We start from the raw sequence: 21804 nt of genomic DNA on the forward strand, positions 1-21804 counted from the left end.
GAACTCTGAGCCCTGCACATCCATACAAGGAAGCCCAGCATTGCCCTGTGTGAATTTTTAGTGGTTCCTATGTAGTGCTTCACAGTTTTCTCAAGGTAAAAGGCAAAAGAAACGTAGGCACTGCTGCTAAAAATAGCCACTTATGCCCTTAATGATTCATTTGTTGGTGGGGAGTACCTGTAAGTGCCTCTATCTAAACAGTCTGTTCCCTGGCTCAGTATCTCCCGTGCCAGCTTGTATACGTCTCTCCAGTCTTGCTCAATCTGTTTTCCTATGGGTTATATCTTCTTTAGCTAAATATATTAGGACATTCTATTTATCTTCCTCCATGGCAGCAAGACCCAAGCACGACTTCCTCCCGCTTTAGGAATTTCATAAATAAATCACTGTTTATTACTTCCCTGGCAACATAAAGCTTTACAAAAAAAAAACCCAAACAAACAAACAAAAAACAAAACAAAACAAACCAAAACCCCAACAGGCAAAACAAAGGAATCATCCCTTTCTCAGTTTAGATATGTTGGAGCAAAAACAGAAACAGGAATATGCCATTAGACTGCACTGGCAGACGTCTTTGCATTGCTCTGATTTATGCAAGTAATAAATAATTGCACTGAATGACTTCTCGAGGTACAGCTAATTCTGTGAGAGAAAGAGGGCTTAATGTGATTTAACTCCCCATCCCCCAAACATACACACTCAGGGTGATGACCAGGATTTAAATCACAGCCCTGTGAATTGCCATGGATTGGGAGAAAATGAAATTGGGCCCTTTGGTGACATCCTTGTCGTGCAAGTGACTGTTTATGAATGTATAACTGAGCTTGTTGATAGGCATTTTGGACCTGAAACGGGATCTGTTTGGAGATGCTGGATTTTTTATTACCTGTTACAATACGAGTATATTTCTGGAACAATCCTATTTTTTTTTTTTGTGAGCAAGCTCTACCCATCACTAACAACACCTAGGAAAAATGAGGGAACAAAATGCCTCCTCAGCTGCACTATGGGCTTCTTTATGTCTGCTCCAATGCGAAGGGCAGGTGAATCAGAGATGGCTTAGCTGAGAGAGCGGGACAACAAGTGTGTATTGATGTTACTGCCCTGAGTCCCAATCGCAGAGGAGCCAAACCCTGCTTTTCCACCCTGCTTTTTCCTCCAGCTGCGCACGGCTGAGCCAGGCCTCTCCTGGGACTGCAACCAGCACCCGTTACTCGCTGTGCCCATGAGTGCTGGCTCCAGAGGGAACAACATCTGGGATGCTAGGATTAATGTCTCTTTCCTTCTCTTTTTATTTCTTTCTTTTTTTTTTCTTCCAATGAAATCTCATGTTTGATATATTTTACCTTTTGATGCGGGGACTTGCTGGTAACTAGTAAAATATAGCTACCTTTAATTTTTGCTGCTAAGGGTCATTTTGTGAGGTATTTAAGTTGCAGTAGGATAACTGGGGAATAATAAATAAATTCTTTGGGTAGTGATACTTAGTTGCTCAATGTTTAGTCTCCTCAGTTTAGAAAAGCCACATAACCAGATTTTAATGTCATTATTTTTTTTTGGGTAAGGAAATAGTACATTCACTGATTTTATTTGGCAGCCACCTTTCTTTTTTTTTCTCTGTAGACACAATCTGTCTTTGTTAGGAAACGTCATCACCACTGAGTAAGATAGTGATTTCTTTAGGCAGTTTGCACATAATACTACGTGTCCTTGTTGGAGCACAAGAAGAGATACCAGCGTATTTGTCTTCCCGTTTGTAAAAGTTTCCCCAAACACTTTCTCTTCCAACAGCACGTTCATGACCAATACTGCACACGCTTAGACTGCACACGTTAGCAAGGCAACGTCAGCAAACTTGTGTCTTATCCCTGTTTTCCCCCAGGAGCTAGGCGTGCACGGTTCCACACTCAAAGGGGAAAGCTGCCGGCTCCCAGCAGCCAAAGAGCACAGCAAGGCTCATGTGCTGCGGCTCCCTCCAAATGACTAAGCAGCTGAAAATAATACCGCTTACATTTTCTTTGGCAATGGGGATTATAGACAATATTTATCCTCCTTTTCAAATTTTCTGTTAACCATCTAGTGCAAGATCACAGCTAGCATAACTGGAATACAGACTTTAGTTGGTAAGCGCTGTAGCTGGCTTAATCGCTGACAGACCAGCTTTGAAATACTGATAAATTCATCCATGAGATATTCTGCTCTCCTCTGTGCAGTTATGGGTTTTGCAGCTAGCGTTTCTCTTTTTATGTAATCAGGCCCTATCTTGGTCCTGCTCTTAATGCTCCTCACTATCAGCCAAGGCATTAATCTCTAGACCGTGTCCTAAATCCATTCCTGGAAAGGCAACGGAACTGGGTATCAATGCTGTTTTTCAGTTCAACCAGTACATGCCATAAAGATTACATTTGTGCAAGACATAACAGGACAAAAATACACTTGTCAGTTGACGCATGTTTGGATCAAACAATTTAAAAGAAAAATAATACATCTTGAGATTTTAGGAACTTCAGTCCTAGCAGTAAGTCCAAGCTAAGCTCCCTGAAATCAATGAAAAGATTTGAACAAGGAATAAGACAGACTCCAGCTGAATATTTCCAGACAGAACTGCAAACCACCTCCAGGCATCTTGCAACTGATAATTTCTCCTTGTAGCAATGACACACAGTTCAATGGCCTTCGGGGGTTTGGGTGTATTCAGTGGTAAGCACTTGGAGTACACCTCCTTCAAGGGACTCTCTGGGATTGATTTCCAATGGTGGAATAGCAGGCTGTCCCACTGGAGGGCATTAGGAGGAAAGGGCATCAGCCGGGAAAAGAAACCCAAAAGAGACCCAAGCAGCTCCAACAGAAAAGAACAGAATTAGAAAACATCTGTGAACTGGAACCTTAAATCTAGATCATTAATAGCTGAAGGGGTCTCCTGTAAACACGGACCTTCATTGCCCAAGTTCTCAAAATGAACTCTCTAAACTCGGAACCTCGTGTGACAGTTTTGATGTTTACAGTAAATGAAAAATCATTTTTTCTGATTGCTGCTCCACATCTGGCACTTTTGCAGTAAGTTCTTTACAAGTGAAGATAATGATTGGATGCATTTTTATATAATTGTTAAATGAATAAGTGAGCTTCATGGGCACCTTTATTTCATCCCTTTCCAGAAAAAGAATGAAGCTCTAACAGCCTCGTGAAAGTCGAGATTTTTCCAGCTCTCATCAAACACAAGCGGTGCACGCTAGCACACAGGGCAGACAAAACATTAACATCAGGCACAGCCAACAAGCTAGGTAGGGCTGGAGCTTGGCAGAGGACCAGCAGTCCTTCCCCTGCGCAGCCACACGGCACCACGAGGGAAAAGGTCGAGGTCTGCTGTGGAGGGTCTAGTACTGGTTTCTGTAGCGCTTCCTAAATGGATCTCTGCACTGTCTGGTCACAACATCCCAGCCCAGTTAGTTAGGGTGCTCTCTGATAGAGGATTTGAATCCTCTCAAGAAGCTGTAGGATAAACACCAATGCTGATCTGCTCAGCAATGACAGGATGCGGGCATTTGTGGGTAGACACAGAAGTGTCAAGTTGGGCTGAAAAGTCTGAGCTGGCACTTACATTGGAGCTCCAGCACTCACGATAGGATTTGAAACTCAGGTACCCAAACCTGTGCTCCTTCCTGGGAACCAGAGCTCTCTGTGGGCTTGAAGTGGCTTAGAAGCCCGTGATTCACTCACGAACCATGAAAGACCTCAGAAGCTAAATTCTAGCCATCCCGTGAGATGCAGGTTGGGACACAGGCCAGCTGGGATGCCCTTTGCCGCTGACTGTAGCAAGGTCTAAGCATCTCTGAAAATGGGCCTTTGCCCTTATTCAGGAAAACCTCTGTTTCATTTCATGTTTTATATTTGAGCTGAAACAAAACCAAAAGAAGGATTGGATTTGTTAACTATTAATACTATTATTTACTAGTATTTCTACAGGAGTATTTGCATGCATGAAACTTCAGCACAAATGAAAATATATCTCTCCTTCACATATCTTACAAGTTCATTTATATGCATTGTAGCTTGTCAAGAGATGGCAAACAAAAGACCTGGGAGGAAGAGGATTTACTCTGAATAAGCCGATAGCTACAAATGATTCTGAATCATATCAGAATTAAGTGACTTAGTGCCACTAATGCCACTGGCACTACTGCTGGCCTTTACACTGATGAGGGACTTAATCTAAGAGGCTCTTTCAATTTCTCAGAGGCTCCTAATGGTTAATTTTCTATTCCTGTTCCTTTTTTTTTATTTCTTCTTCTTTAGGACTTGTCAGACAGAAAGCCTGATGTGTGAAAGGATCTAATCTAGGCTATGCTTAGGTTATGACAGGCAGGAGATGGGGGAACAAAAGAGGAGCAGGACAGAAAAAATATCTTGCAGTTCAGCTGAGCCACTTATATTTGCTAATTGCAATAAATATGATACTGCACAGAAGCTCCTAATGAGCTTATATAAAGCATTTTAATGGGACACTGTCAGGTTAAACATTGTGTTTGAAAATATAAATGTCCTTAATAATTCCAGATTAAAACAGAATGAAGTTTGAATACTCAATTAATTTTTCCCTGCTTTGTACCAGAGCCTGATCTGTATTTCACACAACTCAGACACCAAAAACAGATGGGGCTTTATTCTGCTCCTTTCAGCCTGGAGCACACCTACATCCTACGAGGGAGGACAGTGCATGGATGTGCCAGGCAGTGCTGGAAACACAGCAGCAGAGATGCAAAGGGGCAATGTTATGGCCTGCCTCACCCAGGCAGCTCTTGTTAGCTTTGGTCCAGCCTTGGGCACCTGGGACGACAGCTGTGAAGCTTGCAGGAGGGTTTTCCCCCAAGGACAGCAGCTCTGGAGCTTGTAGGAGGGTTTTCCCCCAAGGATGGCAGCTCAGGGGTTTGCATGACTGTTTCCCTCCCAGCACGGCAGCTCGGGGCTTGCTCGAGGGTTTCCTCCAGGACAGAAGCTCTGGGGCTTGCAAAAGGGTTTGCTCTAGTCCTTCCAGCAGGACCAGCCCAGGGTCCTCCCACGGCACTGGATTGCACAGTGCAGCTTCATTTTCTTGTTTTAGCACATGACTTAAATGTTTCCATGTTTAGATTACAGGCCTTTCAGAGCAGAGTTTAAATCCAGAGCAGTGACTATGTTGAGTTTAACCGAAACTGAAGGAAAGAGCCTGTGGAAACTTCTTCACAAAGAAGTTTTGTAAATAGTGGTTTGATACTATGGTGATCGGTGCTTAGAACTGTCGACTCCATTTTTCTTTCTATTCAATCCCTTCGTTTTCTTCCAGACATGCAGATCTTAGTCCTGGCCTACATGGTATTGTTGATTGTGCATTTTTAAGCATCAAACAAGTGCCAAGGAAATCAGAGAACAGCAATGCTGGATCTACTTCCCAGCTGAGCCTCTCACAGAAAGTGTGGGTGGGGGCCAAATGCATTTCCCTGCTTTAGTATCTCTGGGGGCCGCTGGATGTACTCATTTACCCTGGGTTTTGATAAACCACAATGGATGGTCCAAATCTGAGAAGGCTGAGAGTGCAAAGGGTCTTGCTCAAACAAGAAAATCCGTTCACAGGCTGAAGTGCTTGGGTATGTTGCCATGTGGAAGCAACACCAAGGACAAGTTTCATGTTATGTCCTCTGCTGTTCGCATCACCTGCCTGCTGCAGCCCACCTTGGGCCCTGCAGCTCCGCAGCCCGCCTTCCTGCCAGGGTGAGCCCTGAGATGGCCCCATTGCTGCCCGCTGTAAGAGGAGCTGGACCGCGCTGGCAGCCTGAGCTTGGCCTGTGGATTACAGGGTGTCTGATCCCAAAAGCCCCTGGGCTTCGGGCCACAAAGTCTCTTCTGGTAGGTGCAGCCTCTCCATGGCATTTGAAGCATCCGTGTGTATCTATTCCCACTTACCAGAAAGACACTGCAGCAAATTTAGTGGGCTTCTGTGTTTGCTATCTAGCAAATTCTCCTCTCCCAGGTGGAAAGATCCTCTGCTTCTTGTATAAAAGAAGCAGAGGATCTTTTTCTCTGATGAAGCAGAGAAAATAAATTCTTCCCAGTAACCTACAATCTGGATGACTTCAACAGAAGCAAGAATAAGCGCTTAGAGCGTGATAGAAGGATTACTGTCGCCACATATCATTATCTGGGGGAGGACAAGCCCAGTGCACTGGAAGCATTGTAAACATCTCAGACTACTTAGGGAATCTGCAACACAAGCTGAAATGTTTGAAAACGTATTTTTCCTAAACCCTGCATTTCCCAAATGAGAATGGACAAATTTGGGTCTGGAAGAAGTCCAGTGAGCGTGATGACTACTGCTAAGGAAGAGCAGAGGCAATTGTGTTACCCTCTCTCTCGGAATAATGCAATATCTCTTAAGTTCAGTGGGAGGAGGAAAAAAAAAAAAGCCTATGCAATATAATGAGGATAAAAGTTTATTCTGATTTCCTTAGCTTCCAAGCCTGCTGGCACAACTCTGTGTTCAGTATATACTGCAGTCTCTTGGCCCAGCAGATTGAGCGAGTGATTGTGTTTTCTGTTTACTTCTTTTTCCAATCCGTTTCATAAGCCAAAGATAAAACCAGTATAGCTCCAGCTGTACTTTTGAACCCATGTTTAAATGAGGTGGAAATAAATCTTAATGAGATTGTCCAGCCCTATTACCTTAAGTAGTATACCTCAAATGAACCCTGCTAAAGGCTGTAATTCCCTTCTGAGATTTCAGTGACATGAGCAAGTGGCTCATATTTCACTGTTGTGGTTTGGGTCATCATCAGACACTTGGTAGAATTCCACCTTTATTGCATAAGAATTGGAGAAATCTGCCATTATTAAAGATGTGAAAATAGTAGAAGATGCTTTCCTCTAACAACCGCAAAGAAATTTCTCCTGATCTTCACTCCAAGCAGAAAATGACCTTTGCATTTCTACTTTATGAGTATTCAGATGCAAAAACTTTACTCATATAAATTCTTATGATTGGTGTTTTGATGCTTCCTATTCTATCTCTGGATAAAATCAATGTATTTTCCCAGATTTGCTGCTGGGCAAAGCGAGGAAGAAAGCAGCAGATGGGCAGAACCAGTGGGTGTCTCTGGGGAGCACCATGCTGCGTCAGAGACACCACTTGTTTAGGATACTGTTCTGGTTTTGTTGGGTGAGGGGGGACTAAGGTGGTAGCTTCTGTAGGAAACTGCTAGAAGTCGCTCCCCTTTGTTCAGTGGACTCAGCCGAGCCTAGGGCGGACCCGCTGCTGGCCAAGGCCGAGCCAATTGGTAGCAGAATGTCCTGTGATAACACCTCTGTGATAACGTATTTGAGAAGGGGAAAACAGGGGAGGGAAAAAAAAAAAAAGAGAGAAGATGTGAAGCAGCTGAGCTGGGGCAGAGAGGGGGAGGCACAAGCCTTGTGGGCCTTGCAGGCCTCATCCTCTGGCCTCCTGCCGGGCAGCCCACTGGGCCCAGCTCGGCCCAGCCTGGCTGCAAGAAGTGGAGAGGAGATGAGAAGTGAATAAGATGTTAAAAGGATCCTGAGAGGCATCTGCCAGCCTGTTGTGAGGAACGGCTGCCGATGCCAAGGTTAGTGAAGAAGCGGGGGGAGGAGTAACGCAGCTCCTGGCCAAGGTTCCCCTGCAGCCCGTGGTGGAACCCATGGTGGAGCAGGTTGTCCCCCTGCAGCCCATGGAGGTCCACAGAGGAGCAGAGATTCACCTGCAGCCCGTGGAGGACCCCACGCCGCAGCAGGTGGATGCCTGAAGGAGGCTGTGGCCCGTGGAGGGCCCGCTGGGACAGCTGTTCTAGAGGGACTGCACCCCGTGGAAGAGATGACCCATGCCAGAGCAGTTTCATGAAGGACTGCGGCCTGTGGGAGGGACCCCACAAAGGAGCAGGGGAGGAATGCGAGAAGTTCTTCCCCTGACGATGAAGCAGCGGCGTAAAACAACGTGTGATGAACTGATCGCGACCCCCATTCCCTCTTCCTCCCTGTGCTGCTCGGGGGAGGGGAAGGTAGTAGAGATAATGTTAAGCTTGGGAAGAGGGAGGGGTGGAGGGAGGTTATCTTGTTCCCTGTCTCATTCTCCTGCTAGTTTTAGAAATAAATGAGTATTTTTCCCCAAGTCAAGTCTGTTTTGCCCGTAATGGTAACTTTAAGGATTTCTCCCTGTCCTTATCTCAAACCTCGAGCCGTTTTTCCTTATATCATCTCCCCCTATTCTCTTGGAGGGTGGGGGGAGTGAGAGAGAGACTGCGTAGTCTGGTCCTGATCAGGGCTGAATTACAACAGATCCCTTGAGAACCACATACACAGTTGAAGAGAGACAATTTTTGAGAAGTACTTGCCCAAGGTGATATATAAAAAAGGAAGGGGTTGTCCCAAGTCTTTGGAAACATGCAGCAGCATCCTTCAGGGAACTGGGCATGTGCCCTTCACATGAAGAGCATGTGGAGCTCTTGTAGGTAGCAAGAAGGAATCAGTCTTCCTAGCTGAAAGTCGCTTGGCTGTGCAGTAAATGGAAAGTTTAGATCACATTGTGCACACAGTAGTCAATGGGTAACCCACAAAATGAAGGTCTGGAGAAGAAACCTCTCCTCCTTGTCTAAATTTAGCATAAGGCCTTGAAAATACAGAGAAGGCAGCCGAGCATCATCAGTAGTCAGAGAATTTAGACAAGGAAGACAACTCAGTTCTGCTAAGTGGCTTTTGGGAAATACTGGAAGCACAAACAAGGATTTAGTAACCTTTTTCTGAACTAACGTTAACCTCCAGCTCTAGGCAGAAACCTAGGCCTATCCCTGACCATACAGCGAGCTCAGTGAAGAATTAGCCTTCCTGCTTCACACCTTTGGTACATTGCTGATACCTCATCAACATACAGAAATCTGAGCACATAAAGATCTCTGTGGGCTCATCTGATGCTATTAACTGCTAAGAGGAGAGGTCTGGGACTCATTGCAAGTAAACAGTGATTTGTCAGAGAGGAACAAGACCAAGCCTGGAGAAGCTGTACCAGAGGGTGCCTGCCCAGCTGCATTCGCTCCTTGGCATTCTCCAGGCAGCTGACTTGTAAACAGGCTGGCCTGCAGCAAGGCAGTGCATCCAGTAGTGGAAAGTAAATTTGATCTCCCTGTGCTGGCTCCACACTCCAAACAGCTCCATTCGAGTCCGTTCCCAAGAACGCAGAGACTCTGAGTGGCAAAGACACAGCTGTTTGGGCGGGCTCGGGGCCGTGCTGGGATAGACTCATGCTACAGCCTTGTCTTACGCTTCGTGTCAGCTCATTAAATTGTCCAGTTGCCTCCAGTTCTCCTCTGCCCCTGAAGGGAGCTTAATTAACAAGGCAGATTGTCAATTGAGCAATCGCCTCAGAACATGGAAATCTTTAAAGATTTGGCACCATTATCTAGGATAACCCAGCTGCTGAACTTCATTAGGAAAAGGAAGCAAATGCTAAATGTGCACTCAACTTTGAGACACATTTCTGTGGGAGAAAGTAACACCAGTTTAGGAAAACTGAGCATTTTCTAAGCCTCTATCTCCCCCTTGGACAAAATCGAGACGTTCAGCTCCTGGCCACCATTGTGTCTCATAGCCATAGAGTAGTGAGTTTTCTCGTGCACCTTGGGGTGCTCCTCTGCCTCCTGTCCCCTGCAGGGACACCTGGCCTAGGGAACAAGGGACATGGCACGGGAGTGCACGTGCCTCTGTCCTGCTGAGGTCCTGATGGCAGCATCAAGCAGGGAGATGGTCACACTCAGGATCTGATGATCCCTCTGCATCCCCAGAGCCCAAAACGGTGCTGAACCCTCACTGGTGTTGGTTAGGTTTTGATTGATCTGAGCAGTGAAGCTCCTCGAGTAGGGAGGGGAGACTCACCATGCCTCACCAAAAATGTATCATCTAGCCACTTTTCAGTGCTAGTTTTCTTCCAGTGTAGTGGGAGAAGAGTGAAGAGCTGTCTTCTTACTCCCCTCGCTTTACAGGACATTAGAGTAGGCAGGGAGTAGCAAAGGACAGCAAAAAGACTCTTCAGCTATTTTATGTGTGGGGAGGCTCCCCAAAGATCTGAAGAAACCAAATCATTGTAAGAGAGGAGTTTGCTGAGAAAACAAACACTCCTCCTTTGAAAAACTGTGAGCAGATTGAATGCTTTCCCTGGAGTTTTCCAATTTTTTCATTAAATGACTCAAAATGAAAACACGCAAAGATGTGGCTGGTATTTAAAAAGACAGTTTTTGTTAGAGAAATATTATTCTCCAGCCTACACATGTGAGCACTGTGTGCCTCAGCCTGCCATATCTGTTCCAGACACCACACGTTCTCTCACACTTTCCCACATGATGCTTCTCCCTGTGCCTTAGATGTTTAAATACCTGACCAAAAAATCTTTGAAAAAAAAAATCTTCATTCTCTGGTGACATAAGACTCCTCGTAAGTTGCTGACTGGGTGAAAACAGACATCTTGACAACCCCCAAAACTCATGACCCAAGAAACCTGGCTTTAGAAAAAACATTTAAACCAAATCTTATGAGGGTCATGATAAACATCAGAGAGTGGGCAGCACTAAGTCAAATCAAACATTTTAGGTGAAATTTCCCAGAGAAATTACTTGCATTTCATCAATGTACTGTCTCTTTTCAAACAGTTATGCCTGAATATACCATTTGGAATTTATGATAGACACAGGAAATAATAGTTTCCTTCTCAAAATCCTTTCCATATGTGGTCTGTATGCCTGCAGCACAAATGAATTGCGATCTCGTGCCTAAGTCAGACGAGTGTGAAAAGGCCAGCTGACTGTTGTAGCAACAGGACAAACCTGGGAGCCTCTGATCTGGGGTAGAAGAGCTGTAGAAAATTACAGATTTGGTGTCCTGGGGACAAGCTGCCTATACCAGAGGTTCTTGTGCGTGAGGCTATTGACACTGCAGAGTATCACCAAACAATTGGTAAAGTATCGAGTTCTCATTATAACAAGGATACTTATTGCTAGAGATCTAGTTATGAGGTGCCAGATTATTTTGTGGTTTATGACATATGTGTTTCCAATAAGCTGTTTATCATAACATCACAGCTTCACCTGTTGGAGATATTGAACATGGTAAAGAATGCAATTACAGGAAGATCAAGGATGATTTCAGGCTAAGTCAGCTTGAAGAGTGTTCCTGGGAACTGGATTGCATCTGTGCTGCAGCTGCAGAGCAGCTCTCGAAGGGAGAAGAGTTGCTCAACAGAGCAACGGTGGAAACCAGGCTTTACTCAAATGGTCACTGGTGGCACGTTCCTCATCTCCTTGTGCCAGACCAGAGACCACAGTCTGATTTAGAGAGATGTCCAAAACTCACAGCTGCAAATTAAGTTTGAACATACGAAATACAGCGCTGTGCTGGATGCCCTGAAAGAAGAGCTCCTCAGCATCTCAGATTAGACACCCATATCAGTGGCAACTGGTCTTGGCTGAATCTTGCTGTACCTCAGTCCCTCATAATCAAACTCTGAATAATACCACACACATGGCTATGATTTATTGCTAAGTCTTATTTAGCAATGTTTTGGGGGGGAAATAAGAAATATTCACCGACTTTTAATTAGGTGCAAGTATAAAGATGTTTTTTTAAGCACTCATACTGGGACAAAGTATGGCTAATGCACAGCACTTCCCATGCACCGCAGAAGTGCTTGCTGGTGAGGTGTCATCCAGCTAACATCACCAGCAACACAACAGGGCTCAGACTGCCTGCCTTAAGAAGAACTGAGCTGACCCAGCCACAGCCTGTACCTATGGCTCAGGTGGATAAAGGTATTTCTGAGATGTTAGGAGTTGTGATCCAGGTTCGTTGGGGTGAATGGAAAGGTTCCTCTTGACTTCAAGGGGTCTGGATCAGGTTCCTAGAGCTTTTCCTTCCCCTGGAGAGTGGGTGATGCACAAATTATGTGTTTAACCTGAAGTTAGGTCCTTCTTAATCACTGTGATATGATCAAGCAAAACCTGAGATTCTCAGCTTGTTGTCACCTTTGAAGATTTTTGAGTATCTGCGGAAAACACTTAGGTGTTCAGATGTGGTACAGGGGGTCTATTTTGTGTGCATTTACCCCTTCGTTGCACCAGCAAGGCCTAAAGGGGAAGTTGTCTAGCTACAGGAGTTTTCACCTGACTCTGGCTTCGGGCTGGAGTACCCTGGGTAGCTGGCTGCCACTGCTGCGGTCTGACATATTTGTACAGCACGTGGAGTACGGGGTCATTCTCTCATCAGAGCTTCTGGGGAGAAGCAGGAATGACCATGCCCATCTGAGTGAACCAGGACAGCTGCAACTCACACAAATATGGCCCAGCCAATGTCCCTGGGGCTTGTCTCCCACTGCTGCTTGCAGCAGCAAGGATTTTTCAATTTTCACAGTAGCTTTCTTAGTTACTAGGGAGTGTTGTGGGACTGCTGTGTGATGGAAGGGTACTGGCAAAGCCATAGCATATCCTGTAGCTCCACAAAGACCACATCACAAAGGATAAGTGTGCACGTATGCTGTGTAGGCAGCAAGTAAGTATATTTATCTGTAAAATAGGCGAAAACCACGTGAAATGCCAAGTTTGGCAAGTAGTGTCTATGGATTTATAAGGGGATTTTGGACCTAAACCTTTCAAACATCTCTCCAAAGTCTTCATTTTATTCCCTCAAGAGTCTTTGCTCTGCCAGGAACCACTGAAGTGATGGAAACAGAGCCAAATGGTGCTGAGAGAGGTGATGGGGTGCTGGGACGTTCCTGCCCGCGCTGTCAGTAGGAGCTATCTGAGATGAACAAGGCATTGGCACCTCTCTGAAATACTCCCTGTTATCTGTGACGGGGACAGTATTGTACTTTCCTAAATCTTCTTGGAACTTGTGACTCCTCAAGGGCCACGGCCAATTTATTGAGCCCAGTTTGGAGTCATTTGAGCGAGGGCTTGCAGACACAGGCTTTTCCTCCAAAAGCAATTTCTATGATTGACAAACCATGTGCAGAACCAAAGAGCAGCTCTGGCCAGTCCCCACATGCCCCACCGACTCAATGGTGACTTCAGCTGCTCTCTGAAACCCAGGACTCCTTTGGGGAACTGATCCTGGACACTACCAACAGGTCCAGGCCCAGCACTTGGTGTTTGTCAGAAGCCCATTCCTCTGCCAGAGAGTTTCTTTCTCACAAGGAAGAAAGCATTTCGGGGATCCTGCCAGTCTCTTAGGTGAGCTTTAGAGGAGGTTTGAGATCTAAGGGAATCCTGAATGCTAAGAATTTAACTGTGGAAATCATTAGTGCATGGTGAGGGAGCTGATCACAGGCAGTAAGGAAAGAAATGACAGGGACAGAGAAGCAACTCAATATGTAGATGAGAGACTTGGCACTCACCAGGCTGGTGGGAGGGCAAACTGGGCATTTAGTTGGGAGTCTGAATGGCAAAATAAGGAAAGGGTGCCCCACCCTCTAAATTACTGCCTGTGAAACAAGCCTGTAGCAAGAGAGGGCTCCAGACAGCAAGAAGCAAATGTTAAATGCAATTACAGCTTTTAAATGCCAATGGCTTAACACAGACTATGTTGGAAATGCTGCAGATAATTGTGAGGCATGGAGGAGAGGAGGAGAAAAAAGACATCAGTTGTTTTTTGCATGCCTTAAGTTACTGTAAACATCATGGAATAAGCCTGCTCAGAAATGTGCTGTACGGCCTGTGCAAGTGCTCTTGCTCACAGACCCTTGGACAAACCACAGCTTCCAAGTATGTCTACAGATAAGCAAAATCCTCCTGTCAGTGGGGGAGGCAGAGAGAAGAATCACTTGAGAATTATGTAGCATCTTCTGTATTTCCTTAACTAGATCCTTAACCAGCATCCCAGCTGCAAACTTTCATGCTAACTTCAGCTGTCTCTGCTGACTGCCTGATAGAGCTCTCCTTCTTTGGCACTCCTCCTCAAAAAAAAAAAAAAAAAAAGGAAAAAAAGAAAAAAAGGAAAGAAAAAAAAAGAAAAAAAAAGGAAAAAAAAGGAAAGTACCCTCCATTTGGAGCTCCATTAGCATGTATCACATACTCACATTTTGCTTTAGAAACGCAGTGAGCATGCGCAGCCCCCGCCTGACTGCTAGCCAAATATTTAGCCTGGTCCATAGAAGGACACCTCACCTACTACATTTTAAGTGCAGAGGCTGAAGATGCCATCTAACCTCTGCTCAGGACACTCCTGGAAGGGACTTGGCTCCCACCTCGCTGCCGCCAAGCCCCAGGGACAGGACACTCGTGCCCCACTGCTCCCCTGCTGCCCGCAGTAAACCTCTGAAACAAAGCCTACGGACTCTCTCACAGGACACACACCATTCACCTTCACCGAGGCCTGCCCACCCAAATCACTGCTCGTCACCCGCTGCCATGCCACCGCAGCCAGCACGGGGAGCTAGGCAGAGGCGGCCAGCCAGGCTGCCATGGCAGTGGGGCAGGCCCGGGGCTCATGGGTCTGTGTTTACTCTTAAGTAAAGTGTCGGAGGAAAAAAAGGCTGTTGGCAGCAAAGTTTCTCTTTTTCCTTTTTCCAGAGGTTGCAAACTTTGAATCTCATTTTAAGAAATAACTTTATGAGCAGTAGATGGGGCTTGTACTACACAGCTATGTACAGGTACACTACGTTTGTCTGAGCTGGGCTAAACCTCTGTTGAGAGCAAGCCTGGCTGCAACAGAGAGCAGCTTCTTTCTGCTTTGCTTTTCATGACAAAAAAAACAGCTTTGCCGTCTGTGGTGTTTTACATAAGTGCAAATGGAGAGCTGCTCCAAGGCCTTCAGCTCTCTCCCAGCACTGAAGCAACAGCTGCATGGATCTGGGAGGCCTCAGATTTCTCCCAAATGGAAAAGCACATTTTTCCCCAACAAAAGACCTGAGAAGGTGGATGAGAGGAAACTACGGCTGGGCCACTGCAGCCTCATGGCTTTGAAAGCTGTGTTTGAACCTGGCAGTCCCTCCTCAGCAGGGAGCTGTTTAACCAAGGCTCAGCCCTCCACAGCCTGTGAAGCAGGGGAAGGCTGCACGCAGGTGATTTTAACACTTTACGCACCATTGGCTGAATATTTTGGATCTCTTGAAATGCCTCATGGGCAGAGAGGCCTTTCCAGGTGTGCTTCTGGCAGGTTCCCACCCCTGTGTCCAGTGGGGTTTGCTTGTCACCATAAATCTGTTTCTGGGGTCTTTCTTGCAAAACTTGGATTCCTGGGGCACCAGAGTCACTCATTTTTCCTTCCTGATCCTCATGTTCCAAAAATTCTTGAAAACCTTAAAAAATAATTATTGCTTCATTATCGTCAGTGTTTGCCCCCTCAACGCACAGACTCCACTGTTCAAGGCACTGCTCAGACAGATCGGGGATCCTCAGCATTTCCAGGGGGAGCAACAGAGTGGGTCATCAGGAGAATTCCCAGCTGCCAAGAAAACTCTGGGATTGCAGTTTAATTTTCATCAAACTGGGCCAAGGAACCCAGATATTATATTTGGTCTTATTTAACCCAAGCATTCCAAGAATTTTTGTCTTAGTTCCCACTCAATTTCAATTTTCAAAATGTAAAAATTTAGAAATGTATAACGTATTGAAATGGTCAACAAAATGTTGCATTTTGATTTGATGACCTCTGTATTTTGTGATGGAAGAACACTCTACTGGAAAATTTGTAATAGTTAACATTCATCTTCTGACTTGACTTCCCAAGTGCAAAAGGAAATCAGTTTGCCAAGGGATGCATACATCAAGACAGGAGTGTCTGTGAGGTGTTCATAGTTTACAAACCCTGTTAAATAATACAGAGCATTCCAGGTTCTCATTGCTTTGCAAAAATTAGCTATTAGTGCTTCATACTACTACGATGGTCATCATCTCCCTGTACTCAGCATTGGTGAGGCTGCACCTCAAATACTGTATTCAGTTTTGGGCCCCTCACGACAGGAATGACGTTGAGGTTCTGGAACGCATCCAAAAAAGAACAACGAAGCTGGTGAGGGGTCTGGAGCCCAAGTCTTATGAGAACCAGCTGAGGGAACTGAGATTGTTTAATCTGGAGAAGAGGAGGCTGAGGGGAGACCTCATTGCTCTCTACAGCTACCTGAAAGGAGGTTGTAGGGAGGTGAGTGTTGGTCTCTTCTCCCAAATGACTAGTGATAGGATGAGAGGAAATGGCCTCAAGATATGGCAGGGGAGGTTTAGGTTGGATATTAAGAAAAAATTCTTCACCAAAAGGGTTGTCAAGCACCAGAGCAGGCTCCCCAAGGAAATGGTGGAGTCACCATCCCTGGAGGTATTTAAAAACATGTAGATGTGGCACTTAGAGACACAGTTTAGTGGTGGCCTTGGCAGATGGTTGGACTGAATGATTTTAAAGGTCTTTTCCAACCTAAACAATTCTATGATTCCAAATGGGGTAAATACTGGCATTCAGAAATGCTACTTTCTTGAGGATTTATACTGACCATTTTTACCTTCCTTCTGTAAGATGTTTGACTCAGCCATGTCCATTGCAGCTGCAAAGCAATCTTTGAATTACTTGGCGGTGGCATGTAGCAAGTTAGCCAAGAGCAAGGCTGGACTCGCAGACCTTCAGATGAAATCCCTAGACAGTCTTCAGGCAATCCGTAGTGGCACCTAACTCCAGCAACCTGAGCAAGGCTGCACAGCTTCAATGACAGCGCTGTAGCAGTAGTCATTCACAGTCACTCTTCATTAGGGCTTCACTCCATTATTTCCCAAAGCTGAAAGCTTTATATATTTTGTTGTTGTTGTTGTTGTTTCTAAGAGTACTGAACATGGGACTGCTCGTGCCTCACTGTGTAAAAGCGAACTGCAGGCGTGGGAGCCCCAGCACCCTGGCCTCACCTTCCCCTGGCCGGAGGATGCTCCTGGGGATCTCCCAGCGTGCAAGCCAGTGCTGGTGGTTTTAGTGGGGTCAGGAGCTGTCGTTCATTCCACAGACCACTCTCCTGAGATGCTTAAAACATGCCATTACCTTTCTAACCTGCAGCAGGTAGCTGGATTGATACGCTGAAAAACCTTGCCACTTCCCTGCTTATCCCAGAGCACTAAACCCAGTCTGTACAGCAGACCTGCAAGGTGATTTCAGTGTGCCGCCTGTTACTTAGGGTCTCACCCTGCAAACAGTAGTATTCAGTGGGACCACTCACACGGCAACTTTAGTGTCTGAGTCAAGACCTTTTATCTAAGGTCTAGACTGCAAAGCAGCACTGATGCTGTAGCCCTAAGGGGGACACAGAGTTATCTGCAAAAAGCTAGATGTTTCTTACCAAATCTAATGAAAGATTAATTTTAAAAGAGTCCTATTCTAACATGAGTATGTGAAAGTAGGGCAATTTGATTTGACAGTAGTGGTCGTGCATGTGCTGAGTCATTTCTAATGATTTTTCATTAAAAAGTTCTATCTGTGCTGTATTTTCTTCCCAGCAGCTGTTTAGAGACAGCCCAGCGTGGGAGATGGAAGTCTTGCTCACTAGCAGCCTCTCTGGCTGAGCTACATGGACTCCCCGTGACAGTGCAGAATATATGTTGAATTTCAGGAAATCTGAATTCCTGCAGGTTTTTGGGATGTCCTGAGTCTGAAAACACCAATTTTAGCAAATTGGCTCCAGTCTGTCTTAAAGACATGTTTGAAGTATGTAATTTTATCTTTGAAAGGAAGTATTTAGCTAAAGAGTCAGGAACGTACTTCAGATTAAAGGTTTGCTTTCTTCCTCTATTGAAATGAGGCCAATAAAAGTTTGGGAGGAATTTTAAGGAAATTCAGTTAGATTCGCATGCCACCTGCTGCAGAACAAGGTACATCAATTCTGTTTCTTCCCTTCTTAGCGCTGTTGTAGTAAATAACAGAGAAAGTATGTATATATGAGACTCCCAGCATCTGAATAGCTACTCCTTCTTCAGCAATATAATCTTCATCTATTACGGCTGAATACCTTGTATTATTGCAACAGTGATATTATCCACAAAAAGTTACCCATGCCACTCAAAGTCAGTCTGTGGCTGAAATAAGAAATAAGAAAACAAGGAAAGAGGCACTTTAAGAACCTTTGTGTGACTTCAGAGGTTTTTCTGAAGTCAAAAGGATTGTGTTAAGAACCAGAACCATCATGACTCATATATTCCTAATCAAAATGCTGGGCGCATGAAAAGCTCTTCAGTCCTACAGAGACTGAACTGTATCTCCTTGCAAGAGAAAAATAATACGCACAAGGGAAAGCACTTAAACAATTGATGTGCTTTTCTTTTATCTACATGTAGGAATGACAGTAAATCGATGTACCTGGCAGTAATGGATAGCATCGCTATGTCAATAATTACTAATGAGAAAGAAATAGGAGTGCATTTGTTCTGAAGTGACTGATTTTTTTTTTCTTCTTTATCTCCCCGTGATACAATGGGAAATTAATAGTGTAAATTTTAGAATTCTGTTCACTAATAGATCATCTTAACAGCAACACTTTCAAGTGCCTTTTTTGGTATTAATTGAGTCCAAAATGAGTGTACACTTGCTTATGTTTAATCTGCAATCTGACAGCTAGGATTCTTTTTTTTATGTCTTCTGTCCTACGTTCAAAAGACAAAATAAAACTTTGTTTGCATCACATGTTTAATTTTCCATTCCACATCAGTGAAAGGGTGCAGCCATGCTGGAACTGAACATAAAACAGAGATGTAAAAAAACCCCAATGCTTTCATCCTGAAAAAGTGCATAACCATTTCCAGTGTAGAAGTAGGATACTCTTACTGAATAAAGCTTCTTGTTGAAAAATTATTGATATATCAACCCATTTATATCCAGCTATTTAATTCAAAGATTGTATTCAGCAGTTCCCTCTGAGTTGCTTGTCCGAGGGAACAATTACGCAGCTGTTCTTGCTGCATTCTTGTGTAGGCTGAAAGCAGGCTAAAAATTCTAGCATTAATTTACTGTAACTACAAACTGCAGTCCTCCAGGTCGTACATGAGGCATATCCTTTGTGAAGAGGTTGGTGGTGAAGCAATACCTACACTTGACACTAATATTGTGCTTTGGCTAAACTTATTTATAGCTGTGTGCCTATGTATACACAAACACATGCATACGTCTGCAGGGTTTGCGTTATAAGCAGGGCTCTGGATTCCAGCCACATTGCAGTGCTAGTGATATCTGTCACTGCAACTTTTTGCAGCTGTATTATCTGGCCATGTTAAAAAATAAGGATTTTGAAAGTACAACGCCAGCCTTACTATGCCCATTGGGTTCAGCAAAGTGGTATTTCTGCACTAGTGGGGACTGAGCGTTATCTTAGAAAGTTTCATGCTGATTTCTTGCAACACTTTTAGCGGAAGTTTTTACTGCTAAAGTTTTAAACTCTGAACCAGCTGGTAAAAGAGAAATAATCACAAAGAGAACGATTTAATTTCAAAATACTTTGATGTGAAAAGCAAGCTGTCAACAACTGGTTCGCTGAAATTGCTCAATAACTGCGCAGAAGTGCCACAATTTCCTCTCCAGTGCTGGTGGTGTGTGTATTTGTACATGCATACACGCATGCACGCATCTATACACATATGAACTAGAAAATGATTCAAGGTCCGTGGGATGGATGACCACTTGGCCGTGCCTGGTTTGTTGTGCCCAGAGCAGGCAGAGCGGCGGGAGGCAGGGTGAGCCTGGCTGGGAGGGCGTGGGAGGATTATTGGGGGAGCAGAGAAAAATTAACCTTTCCTTTGCATGTGCTGGCACATTTCTGATCCACATCCACAGCTAAACATCTCTTGATCCTTACTTTTCACTCCTGCCCATAAGAAACTGCTTCCTTCCCTCAAAGCATGCATCGACGAGCGCTTTTCTAGGGGAAACCTCCTAGGGCCTTTCAGCAGCAAAGGTAATTGAGATATCAGTAACTTCTGCACACAACATGCCATGCACGCTCAAGATCAGTTTCATCATTAATATCGGATGCCAGCTAAATACTGTCACTGTCACCCTGAAATATCCCACCCTCAGCTCAGAGTGCTTAACAAGCAAACTGTGGTCAGGCCCTTAAAATCAAAGCCTGAAGAAGGGAAGCTTTTGCCCGTTAACAGACGGTAAGCAGGAAATATTAATCTTCCCCTCTCCTCTCTTTAGACAGCGACAGCAATGGCACAGGGAATTGCACTTGGTGCAGTACACTCTGCACCATATACATAATTTATATTTTCCACTCTGGTTTTGAGTGCATGTTTTTTGACTTGGGATTGTTTTTGTAAAATGAAAGCAGAGAGAGGAGGGAAATAAAGCACTGCAGCAGCCTTCTCCTTCTCCAGTCCCACTTTTTAGCCCATCTCTGACACACTGCCTTCACAGGCCAGTGAAACACGAGTGCTACACAGTAAGTGTATGTATATACGTATATATACATATGTGAAAACAGAAATGCTTACCATGGCAAAAGGAAAAAAGAAGAAAAAAAGATGTTTTCAATGGCCCATCTCTTTATTAGTACAATGCCTTGGCAGAGAATTACTCTAGCATTTTGACAAGAGTTTCCTTTCGTGCAGAGTCTAGTGTTTACAATTCCTACAGAAGTTTAAAAAAAAAGCAGCTGAGAAACTTGCTTCTTGCTGACGTGCTCTCCTGCTCAGTGGAGTCTGACATATACAGCCGTAAGTGCTAGTTAAGGACCCCTTTCCAGATATAGGCAAAACACGTAAAGCACTTATTTTGAAAATAAGGTACACTTCTCTTTCCTTTCAGCAAATAAACCCTTTGCGTTACATTTATCTGCCCTTCCTGCGTCCGTTACTGTTCGGGAAGGTTTATCAAGGCACGAACATAAGACGTACACAGCGCGCTTGCTCCTGCAGGACCCATCCCCAGAAACTCTCCTTCCTGAGCTTGAGACTGCGCACGTCGATACCATCATTTCTCCGGACACAGACACCTCAGACCCTCTGCCTGAATTACCACACCCTTCCTCCTGTCTGACCCCTGTGCCCTTAGAGAAAATCCAGGCAATGCCACCTGCGCCAGCCCTCCACCACAGACTCGTAAGGAACCGCACCAGGATCTGCAGTGGTTGCAGAGAGTTTCTCCTCTGCCTGCCACGGCTCCGGCTCCCTTCAAAAGCAAGTGGCTTCGCGTGTGACTTTGCAATCTGAGAATGTGAACTAGCCGGCAGGACACCGGGGTAAATATAAATCTGGCGCTTACCCACAGGCAGTCCCTCGCAGTCTGACATCGTGCGAGAAGTCCTCCTCACTGGGGGCTTAGGAAAACCACAGCAGGAGCACAAGCGCGGGTCCTTCTGCTTGCAAAAGCAGGGAGGAAAAAAAAAAAATCTAACAATTTACAACCACCCTTCTCTTACACTGTACATCTACCCACCCAGAGAGCTGTAGCAACAGTCCCGTCCCTGCCTTCTCATTATGGGATGTAAAGATAAGAATGTGCTTTTGTGCCAAAAGAGTGTGCTATTGGTGGATAAATTTGTTGTCATCCCTCCCCTTCGCAGAGTTTCCTCTTTAATGTCACAGAGGCACATTACCCTGTCGGAAAGGCCATCGAATATTTATGAAACAGCTTTTAAGAGCAGAGCCGCAAATCTGCGCTGGAGAACCGGGCTAATTGCTGTGCGGTGGGGTTGATGGTGGGAGCCGCGCGGCCGGGGAGCTCCTGCTTTCCAGGGGACTGCGGGGGGAGGCGGTGGGCTAGGGGACACGCTCTCGTGCTCTGACATCTTCTTCTTCTGGAGCTTAAAGCATGCTCGGAGCAGAAATC

At 45.1% G+C, this 21804-nt stretch overlaps 1 protein-coding gene across 1 annotated transcript in view; it reads right to left on the minus strand.

Moving 5' to 3' along the window:
* Positions 1-21402, minus strand: part of EML1 (EMAP like 1) — a 129500-nt gene extending 108098 nt beyond the window's left edge. The window contains exon 1 of the mRNA XM_086748279.1: positions 21238-21402. Coding sequence (XP_086604405.1) covers positions 21238-21265 — 28 coding nt within the window. The 5' untranslated portion in view covers positions 21266-21402. The remainder of the gene's footprint in view (positions 1-21237) is intronic.
* Positions 21403-21804: the final 402 nt, after the last annotated feature.

The sequence above is a fragment of the Chlamydotis macqueenii genome, chromosome 5 (genome assembly GCF_036417535.1).
Source record: "Chlamydotis macqueenii isolate bChlMac1 chromosome 5, bChlMac1.mat, whole genome shotgun sequence".
In the NCBI taxonomy this organism is placed as follows: domain Eukaryota; kingdom Metazoa; phylum Chordata; class Aves; order Otidiformes; family Otididae; genus Chlamydotis; species Chlamydotis macqueenii.